This window comes from Cupressus sempervirens, chromosome 6 (assembly GCF_028749045.1).
Source record: "Cupressus sempervirens isolate cs-2001-9-10 chromosome 6, ASM2874904v1, whole genome shotgun sequence".
Lineage (NCBI taxonomy): Eukaryota > Viridiplantae > Streptophyta > Pinopsida > Cupressales > Cupressaceae > Cupressus > Cupressus sempervirens.
Window position 1 is genome coordinate 169414442 of NC_143123.1, and position 11457 is coordinate 169425898.

The 11457-nt window shown below is 34.6% G+C and overlaps 1 protein-coding gene across 2 annotated transcripts; it reads left to right on the forward strand.

Annotated features, from left to right (window-relative positions):
- The first annotated feature begins 264 nt into the window (after positions 1 to 264).
- LOC149551790 (putative serine/threonine-protein kinase At1g01540) lies at positions 265 to 4098 on the forward strand. Of its 2 annotated transcripts, XM_089787280.1 has the most exons (8): positions 286 to 327; positions 428 to 1625; positions 1721 to 1825; positions 1981 to 2103; positions 2254 to 2424; positions 2721 to 2850; positions 3369 to 3578; positions 3742 to 4098. In XM_089787280.1, the coding sequence occupies exons 2-8, from the start codon at positions 775 to 777 to the stop codon at positions 3877 to 3879; spliced, it is 1728 nt and encodes a 575-aa protein (XP_089643406.1). In that variant the 5' UTR covers positions 286 to 327; positions 428 to 774; the 3' UTR covers positions 3880 to 4098. The 2 variants fall into 2 exon arrangements, with proteins under 2 accessions (XP_089643404.1, XP_089643406.1); XM_089787278.1 differs by having other exon boundaries at positions 265 to 1625.
- Positions 4099 to 11457: the final 7359 nt, after the last annotated feature.

An 11457-nucleotide genomic window follows, 5' to 3' on the forward strand; every position in this document is an offset into this window, starting at 1 on the left:
TACCTAACCCAGGAAAATCAAGGATCCCTACGTACATGTTAAATGGTGCAATTCTGCAATTATTTGTTGTAATTATTATTTTACTTATTGTCATTTATGTGAACAACAATACAATTAGCATAAAATATTACAAAATCTCAAGCTCATTGGACAAAAAGGGACGAGCAGGAACAAAAATATATTTTCTTCCTCGCGGATTTGAAAGAGCACTTCAAATTAAAATACTGTCCACTTTTTAACTTGCCCCTATTACAAACCATACACGTTGTAGTTTTGCTTTGTTCTCTCTGCTTGGACTGATTATCATGATACAAATGTAGTGGATGGGTACTTTATGTATCCTTTCTTTGAGAAGTTTGAATGTGAAGAAGTAAAATCTTCGGTTTTCTTTTTACTAATGCATTTGTAGGATCAATTTTTCTTGCAGAAGCTTCTTTCATGACGTTCCAATTGGCTTGTATGAAAGAAATCTTTCAAGAAGAAATTTCCAAGTAACCGTTGATTTGTTGGTGTGCGAAGATTGTCAAGTGGAAAGACATTGACATCTGGAGCGTTATCATTTCCAGTTGCAGCATGCGAACAGGGCTGATCTGCTATGTGTATAAAGAATCTGCTGCACATTTCATAGGAGTAAAAAAAAATGCAGATTTTGCTATGAAAATGCTGTTCAAAATAGAGTGCAGATTGTTTAAGCCCGTGGGTTTTTAGCATTCTCCATTTTTTTCCCTTTTTGATTCAAAGTGAAATCCCATTATCCCAGTAGGAGGAGGCGGGATGGGGGCGTCTAACAATACTGCTAGCAGCACCACAAGCTTTCTGAATGATCAGCTGTCTAAGAAGACATCTATATTTGGACTGAGATTGTGGGTTCTGATTGGGATTGGCGTTGGAGCATTCATAGTTCTGATTCTGTTTGTGCTGTCCTTGTGGCTGACATCAAGGAAGAAGTCATCCAAGAGGCTACCGGAAAAGCTCCCATCTGCATTGATCCCCATGATTTCTAAAGAGATTCAGGAGGTGAGGATTGTTCCTTTGGGTGCAAGAGGAGGAGGAGGTGCTGTTGCCTCTTGTGGGAGGAATGATTCAAGTGATAGAGACATGGAGAAGGCTGTTCTCATTGGATATGGACACCATTCAAAGGCTTCCTCTCACAGCTCTGAGACTGAGTTGGGGGCTAATGGCGGAAAACCTATTGAAAAACAGTCGCTGTTAGATGAGAGAAATGCCAACAGGCCACAAATGGGAGTTGAAGGAGCAATGCATGAAATAGGGTTTGCTACGGAGAGGGACCAACAACAACAACATCATCATCATCATCGTAATGGGGCTACACCATTTAGGGGTATGCATAATGAAGGAGATAGACATGGGTTGATGTTATCGGATAAGGGTTCTAATGCCAGTGGGGAGACTGCTAGATCAGCTGAATCACCTGCTACTTCTAGTTCTGTGCCTGAAGTATCACATCTTGGCTGGGGTCACTGGTACACCCTCAGAGACCTCGAGATTGCAACAAATTGTTTTCAAGATGAGAATGTTATTGGGGAAGGAGGTTATGGGATTGTCTACAAAGGCACATTGCCAAATGGAAACAGCATAGCTGTTAAAAACCTTCTGAATAACAAGTAAGTGGGATTTTCAGGAACACAACGGTATAGGTTTGAATGCTAGATCTTACTATTTGTTCTGAAATAGAGTAGTATTGTCATTCTTTTGGCAGGGGTCAGGCTGAAAAGGAGTTCAGAGTGGAAGTTGAAGCAATTGGACGAGTCAGGCACAAAAATCTTGTTCGTCTAAATGGGTATTGTGCTGAGGGTGCTCACAGGTATGGTGGGTCTGTAATGTGAAGCATTTACTGATTAGATACATTTCATTTTAGAATCGAGATTTCTAGATGTTAGGTACAATGAATGACCTTTGCAGTATGCATTTGAGTTTTCTGGTGTTATATGAGGAATGTGATTTGACAAAAACTCACAGGATGCTTGTGTACGAGTTCGTTGACAATGGCAACTTGGAACAGTGGCTTCACGGAGATGTAGGGCCTTCCAGTCCTCTCACATGGGAGATCCGACTGAAAATTATTCTTGGAACAGCCAAAGGGTAACCAATCATAATTGTTCTCTCTTAACTTACTAGTTAGTAGTATTAGCTACTATTATGCACGTCAGCATTAGGCTTCCTTTATGTAGCAGTGCATGTTGACAAGAAGGTGGGAATCTAGCTGATTTTGGATCATGAATGTTGTTGCAGGCTAGCATATTTACACGAGGGGTTAGAGCCCAAGGTTGTTCATAGAGACGTTAAATCAAGCAATATTCTTCTGGACAGGCAATGGAATGCCAAGGTATCTGACTTTGGACTGGCCAAGCTTTTGGGATCTGAGAAGAGCTATGTCACAACAAGGGTAATGGGGACCTTTGGGTGAGTAGTACTAGTGTTTACAATCCTGCTTTGTGGCTAATTTTAGAGTCAAAAGTCATGTCTTTGCAATTGGGTTCTAAAATCATGAAGAATACTTTCATTCGGAAGATTTGAAACATAGAAAATCAAGTGCCCTTTCAAAAAGGAATCATGCCCTCAGACCAATGGAAAAACTTCGATTGAGATGTTGATCGTATGAGATGTCTATTGTTAGCTTCCCTTATATGCTACAGGTAGTTTTGAGGAATTTGATACTATTGGTAGAAAATTCATGGAGGTTTGTCTATTTTTTTCAGGTATGTGGCACCTGAGTATGCCAGCACAGGAATGCTGAATGAGAGAAGCGATGTGTACAGTTTTGGGGTACTCATCATGGAGATCATATCTGGAAGAAGCCCTGTTGATTATGGGAGACCTGCTGGGGAGGTAACAAAATTGACAATGCCCATTTGCTCCTCTGTTTCTGACTTTTTTCCATTTTCTGAATTTGCATCAGCAAGTGTTCTCAGTTAGCAGAATGAATGATTTTAATGACGTCCACAAGACCACACAGTCTAAGGGACCAATGGAACGCAGGACTAAGCAATTTTCACAATCCTTTCCATTTCCAATCTTCTGCTATGTATCTTAATCTAAAATCTACCAGTTTGGTTGATCTTGTCAAACTTCAAATAAGCTATGTATGCTGTCCACTTTTAGGATGACATCAAAGAGAGAGCATATATATTAAATAAATACTACTTCAAAATTAAAAACTCTACTCTTCTTTATACTCCTTTTAGATATTTTCACATGTTCACCACGTTGGGTTCTATATGTCATTGAAATCGTCCCATGTTTTTAATGGTTCATTGTACCCATGCTAGCTGTTTTTGCAGTACCAGTCAGCAATATTGATTGTTAATAGATGTCTAATGTTTATTTCATTCTTTCTATTTTTACAGGTAAATCTGGTAGAGTGGTTGAAAATGATGGTGGGAAGCAGAAGGTCAGAGGAAGTAGTAGATCCATTAATGGAAGAAAAGCCCTCAGCCAGGGCTTTGAAACGGGCGTTACTGGTATCCCTCCGCTGTGTGGATCCTGATGCTAACAAGAGGCCCAAGATGGGTCATGTTATCCACATGCTAGAGGCAGATGAGTTCCCCTTTCGAGATGTATGTATACATTTCTGTCTTATGTTGCTGGTTAAAAAGTCACCTACTGTCAAATATAAATTACAAATTTTTCAATGATGGACCATAGAGTGTGATCTAAAACGTCTATGAAACAGTCTTGAAACAATTGCAATAACACAAATTTTGTACTTTGTATGGCCAGGATCGGCGAATTGGACGTGAGGCTGCTGCAAAGGCTCGTCGTGAGAATGTGGCTGCAAACTCAAAACCAAATGGCAAAGGCACAGATGAAAGTGATGGTGAATCAGGCAGCCCCAGTCACAAGACTAGGTGGAGATAGTTTTATCAGGATCCATGGGATTTTCATTGTCTTGTGTACTTCAGTGTGGTAGATAACTACTATATATACAAGCATATATACGATTTTTCTTGTTAGATTGGCAAGACCTGTAATATATGACTGACCTCCATTGGGGTTCATTTTGATGTTATTTCCTGGCAGAGATTTTTATGCCTTCGTTTTATCCACAAGAATATATTCATTTTTTTCTCTCACAAATGTCAGAGATCGTGTTGCATTGTTGAGCACTACAAACATTATGTTTTCTGAACGGTGTTACACTTTTCCTTTTGAGAGGAAGACCTCATAATGGTTATTTCTGCAACAGATAATCAAGGCTGTAAAATAGGCCTTTTTAAAAAAAAATTCCGTGGTGCGCTTTCTGTGGGACAAATTAATTTGTCTCCGGAATGGGTTCCTTGAGAAGTGGTTTCATTGAAATTCAATAATGTCACCAGGTCTGATATATTGGGATAATTATGACTGTTTACTTTTTAAATTTTAGTTGGTAACAAGCATTTTGAATTTGCTTTACGGATTGCTCTATATTACGATAGAAATGAGCCACTTATCCAGGAAACTTTTAATGGCCCTTTTTACTGTCTTTCCCAACCATTCAGAGTACAAGTTATTAATATAAGTGGGACTTTTGCATGTGAGGAATAATTCGTAGCCATTATATATTGTCCTTTGGCAAATACCAATGCGAAAGAGGGCTATTCCATGATCAGGAATGGGCCCCTGAATTTAGGAATTGAGCTCCCACCTGTGTCGCGCCCCTGAAACCAAATAAAAGCTTTTCAGAGAGTAAACAACTCTTATCCCAGGCTCAACGGCTAGGCAATATCAATGAGCAAAATATCTTGATCATGGTGGTTGTCTTATGAATATGCAAGCTCGTTCAGAAGCTGATGTGGATCTGGGCTGTGCTGTCTAAGTTACTTTTTTGTTTTAATTTGATGTTGGATAAGGAAGTCTGATTGAAAATTTTAACAAAATAATGATATTGTAATTGTATCAGGAGAGGGTTTTAAAGTCAAAAAAAAATGATCCATCTTTATGAGTAGAGGTTGACATAAATCCAGAAACTAATGTGAAACGGGTTAAGCTTATGTTTTTAACTTAACATGAATAATGGATAAGGGAGTGTGATTGGAAATTTATCAAAATAATGATATTGTATCAGGATTCAGTTGGGAGGGTTTTTACTTTAAATGAATCAGGAAACTGATATGAAATGGATTAAGCTGTTAAGATTTATATGATGGATGTGATTGAAAATGTATTCAGTTGAGAGGGTTTCAAAGTCAATATGAATTGATCCATATCTCATGAATAGAGGCTAACATGAAAACTATAAGATTGAAACCTGATTCTCTCTAGCACAAAAAATTAAATCTTGAATGTGTATTAAAAATCTATATTAAAACCTAGGCCGCTTAAAAATATCTCTTTTTCCTAATTTACAAAACCAAAGCTCACTTGGATCAAGAATCTCAAAATCTCTCCCCCGAACTAATCAATTTACCAGAACCCTTGAGCCTCACTTGCATCGATCATTACAAAATTTTCACATATAACTATTTTATATACGCTGTGAAGATAAATTCTCGATTTTCTTCAAGAACGCTCCGAAATCAACTCATAAATGAATCCCAAAAAGAAATATATTTTTCACATCTTTCCAGCAGAGGGGCCATAAATGATTTTGTCATGTGCCGAGCTCAGGTAAACAAAGCTGGCGCACGCATTGATCATTTCCCCTGCTTTATTTTCTTTAAGTTACACTGGGGTTAGGGTTTGCAGACATTTGCATTGAGAAATAGGAAAACAGATTCATTAGCTCCTGACAAGATCATTTTACAAAATCTCTCCAACGGTTCTCGGAGACCTGAAACGCCGTTTGTCTCTCGGCATTCACTCGCCCATTAAAGCTCAAAATCTATCAGCATATTTTATTGGATTCCCAACGTCTTTCAGCTTCACTCCATTTTTCATCATAATTGGGTTTACACATTTGCTCCGCTTTTTCTTTAAAAAAACAGAAGCTTTCAGACTGTTGTAGTATGTATTGAATGATTAGTGTCACCATGCACGAAAATCTTGAGAATCTTTTGACTGGTAAGTGGGGCAATTGAGCGGGACCAGGGCCCGCTTTTGCACCTCATCCGATGAACCCAAATGGTGGAAAAAAACCCCCGATTCGTTGGAGAATGCCGATTACCTAAATCAGCGGTGATGTATTCCCAAGTCAAAAGCCTGAAATACATGACGATGAATTGACTCCCTTTACTAGCCGTTGTGCAGTACAGCTGTAAATGAGGCAGAATCACAGACAAAAATGGAATTTTTAAGTTTTTGTCTGTATGGTAGATTGTAACAAGACGAGCAGATTATAGATACACATCAAAATTAACAGTTGTCGTAGATTGAATAATCATAAATCTCATCTCAGTTAACAGTCTTCATAGATTAAACAATTATGAACCTCATCAGTCAAAATCATCTAGCATCAAACCTGCCCCAAATGCTAAGTACTCTAGAATCCGACGGTTCTAGAAAAAAAATTTGATATGTTTTTGGCCAATTTTTCAAGATTCCAGTTGGATCTTGCCGTCAAAACTACGAAGAGTTTATCGTGTACAGACAATCGAGAGCTGTTTAGGACGGCATTCGACTTGAGAGGCAATTCATTAAAGCTTGATTCCGTCATCGTCGGGGACTGTACTTAATTTCTTGTTTTTCATTTTGTCGAAGTTAAAGGTAGGTTTTTTTTGGGGTGATAACGAAGTTTGACATTTAGACAAACATTGGGTTATAAGTCAATGGGATCTCAAATATTCTATTAAGGAAATAGTTCTTTTTGCATATTTTAATATATAAATAATAATAATAGTTATTAGTATATTAGAGAGAGGGATTGAAGTGAAGTGGATATGTAGGATTATGTTGATTGGATATTGTATAAGTGTATGTTAAAGGAGTTGATTTCTAAGGATTGTTGCAAATGTTATGTACTAAGTATTGTCATGTGTTTTCTAAATGATTATATATATATATATATATATATATATAATTTTACACACATCAGATATATGTAACTTCAATTTAGTCTAATGAGTTTATTCAACTAAAGCTAACAAACATCAACACTCCCTCTTAGTCAAGGGAGGATAAACACAAGACATATTACATCATTGGTAATATTAGGAATGACAAATTTTAAGGATATCTTTGGTCAGAAGATATGCATCATTGTGATATAACGTTTGATATCATGAGTATTGGCCTACAAAACATTAACATATAATATTCACCAATTACTGTGAGTAATGGTCTATAGAATATCAACACATGATATTCACCATTTTGAAATCATGAGTATTGACCTCTAAAATATCAACATATAATATTCACCATGTACTCAATAAGGTTTGATATCACATATGATATTATGATATTGGCCTCTAGAATATCAACATATGATATTCACCAAATACTCTTTGAGTAATGACCTCAAAATGTCGAGATGTGAGATATTCACCAAGTATTGTGAGTAATGACTTTATCTAGAACATAAAGTCGTGTTCAATATTCACCAAGTATTTTGTGTAATGGTCCTCCAAAACATCAATTTGCATAACATTCACCATGTGCTCAAAATGTTTATAAGGTATGTGCACACACATTCTCATAATGTGTACCATATAAACAACCATCATGCAAAGTATAATCTATCATGATCTACATAGACATCACAAGATATCGATCATAATAGAAAATAAATTTATTGTAAGATTGTCACCTTTCAATAAATTTTGTAAATACAAGTGATAATCATTTGGAATCGTCACTTCCTCATGATATACACAAGGGGTAGGCCCATTAAATTATGTTGTCATGCACATGATACCAAATGTTTACATGAAGTCAAAACTCCCATATGATTCTGATATGATCAAGATCTTCAAAGATCAACTAAAACATATCTTCTATCCTCTCCTTTAGACGAATATGTCAAACTCCCTTTGAACATCAATCTTTTGAGCTCCTTTACCTTTGAAGAATTGTCAGACTCTCTCTAAATCGATCTTCCTTTTCTTACAAAAACATCCTTAGAGGAAAAAATCAAGGCAAATAGCTCTTATAGTATGCATTGAAAATAAAAAAGTGTGTATGTGAGTGTGTGTGTGCGTGAGAGAGAGAAAAAGAGAGTACAATAATACTCAAGTATCATAAGTAGTTTTGCATAATTATATAAGATCATTAAAATACAAATAAATATCTAATTTAAATATATACCTTAATCATAATGCATTTATTCAATCCTTTATATATATATATATATATATATATATATATATATATATATATATATATATATATATATATATCATCTTCTGGATATTTTCTTCAATCTATATTTTAATTTACATCTTATCGTATATATAATGACACTTAATATTTATATAAGAAAAAGCTATATATATATATATATATATATATATATATATATACATATATATATACATATATATATATATATATATACATATATATATATATACATATATATATATATATACATATATATATATATATATACATATATACATATACATATATATATATATATACATATATACATATATATATATACATATGTATATATACATATACATGTATATATACATACATACATGTATACATACATGTATATATATATATATATGTATATGTATATGTATATGTATATGTATATGTATATATATATGTATATATATATATATATATATATATATATATATATATATATATATATATATATATATATATATATCCTCGTGAAAGAATCTCATATATTGTAAAATAATGTGAACAAATAGAACTCAAAATATACTCACATTAGTGCATCAATGTATTCATCTATTTGTTACCTTGGGACCTTGGGTCTCACCCTCACTTATACATTGAGTATGTGTCGCTCTTTTGTCTACTCAACATTATTTGTAAATGGTATTTGTTCGTCAAAATTTCTTTGCCACTAATGTTCGGTCCTTGTTCATTGCTCCATAGCAATCCATGTGCTATATAAACCTTGGACCTTAAAAGTGGATTGTATTATTATTTGCCAATGGATATACTTCTCATTCACCTTTTAATCGGTTCTAATGTGTGTCCAAATCTTCAATCTTTTGCACAATTCTACCCTTGACTTTTGTATTTGGGCCCTGTAATTAAGATAGTTGTATCCTTTTATAATACTTGTCTAGTCTGTCCTTTTCGATTTGTCCTACTAGGAATTAATGTTCAACTATTATAGTATTATAATTGGGATGAGAAGTATATCCACTAACAAACATAATGAGTATTATAAAAGGGTGGCTTCGACGACATTAAAGATACCTCTCCCATGACTACAACCTCCCCCCTAGCTTTGTGACCAAGGATACTTCTACTTCCTCTCCTCTTAATTCCCTTCCAAAGGAAAACATATTGTGGATGAATTTTCTATCCCCCCTTTTGTGCAGGATAATGTAGCTCATAAACGACTTTTAAATGCAATGATTGCCACCCTTGGGCATAAGACTTGAAGTTCCTTAAAAAGGAAGTAGAAAATTTGAATAGTATGGTTGTTAAATTAGATGAAATTTTTAACATCCTTGGATATCCGTTAATGTGATACACTCTATTGCTACTACTTTGCAACTTCTCTAGTTGAAGAATGAGAAAGCTCTGGGAAAAAGTAATAATGGTAGCTCCAAATATAGGTTTCTGGGTGATTATTGGCTGTAGGTGTTGCTATCGAAACCACTGTCATCCAAATGCAAGGGGAAATGAGGCTTTATCCCATGATCTTTTTAGTTTCTACTTTTATATATTATGTCTTATTGTCCTTTGTGGCATTGAAAACTTTCTACTTTATGGCGACCTTGAACTCTCTTAGTAGTAGTAGTAGTAGTAGTTTTTTTATCATTTTTAGTAGTATGATGAACTTAGCAACTCTTTGGTTATACTTTATTTTCATGGTTTATAGTTTGTTAAAGTTGTTTCTAATGGTTGTTAGGGTGGGGTATTTTATATTAAAAAAGGGAATAGGTTGATGTGTTATTTTTTTGTATTTTTTGTTTGTTTGTTGACAAAGGCTCTACCTTTTGTTGTACTATTGGGCCAACCCCTATTTTGGCTGCTTTTAATATAAAAAACAATAACTATAGGTACATTTGAAAACTCCCAAAATATTGGCATATCTTGTACCAAATAATCTTGTTTATTCAAGAAAAAGGTTTTTACCCTTCCATGATCTTAATTAATTCATCATCTCCTTCATTTTATGCCACCCTTTCAAATCATCTTGGAATCCATACTTGTATTTCTTGCAAAACAACAAAATTATTTTATTTCAAATAATATCTTTAGTTTCTCTAAGGTGGGAAGAGATCAAAATTTACCTTTCCTATGAAACATGTATAGCCATTAGCATTGTAAGTACAAAGTTACCAATAATATACCCTTTACCACCTTAATAAATTCAATGCTTACCCTTTTTATCTTCTTGTGGCACTTGTCGGAAATATCATTTGATTTTAGTCGTTGACAATCCCAAGAATGATGTCAATAATTATGAAATTTCCTATATTTGAAAGAAATAACATTATAATCAAGGGTTTGATTGTTAGTCAAGGTGGATGGTTTTCATTGATGTCAACATACTTATCTCAACCTTTGGTTTGTTGGTGGCTATATATTGACAACTTTGTACTTATGTGGTGTATCCGTTGGTTGCATATTGGATATCTTACTTCATTGATTACTTGTATCTGGCGATGTAGGTTACCATTGGAAGAGCATTAATTATTTTACCATTTTGTGCCTTAGTGATGGTTTACATCATTCTAGTGGATCGTATTTTTTGATCGATCCTTTATGATGCATTGATCCAGGGGATAAAAATTACTAAAAAATAAAATGTCCCCAATGCTCCAAGAATCAACATCATTACAAAGTGTTCACAATTTTGACTCCAACATAACTTGAACGAGAAAAATTGGAGTTTAGGTGCAAAATTTATAATTAGTCAAGGTTTGGTCAAATCGGAACCAAAGGTCATAAAAGGGTGAAAAAGTAATCATCTAAAAATTATTTGACAATGGATTTCAAATGGAAGAGCTCGTCAAAAGCTTTCCAATGGCGTTCATTTCATCAAGAACAAAGATCGGATATAAAAGTTATGATAGTTTCAAATTCAAGCAAAAGTATGGATTTTGATGACGTCAGCATGACATCACGAAATCATAAAGAGAGGGAAAATATTCAAATTGAAATTAAAATGGCTATTTAATTTGAATTAAAGGAATGAGATAATGGGAGTTGAACTCCTAACCATTGGCCTCCTAAGATCAAGGCCAACCAATGGGCTATTTATGGCATATGTAATATTAAGGGAAGAGTTGTTATCTATGCATAACAAATCCGTCCAAGCTTATTTAATTAAGGGTATTTGTTGAAAACAAACCCTTAATTTTGGTGGGAGATCATAACAAAATAATGGTAAAAGAGGCAAATTCAAAAATATGT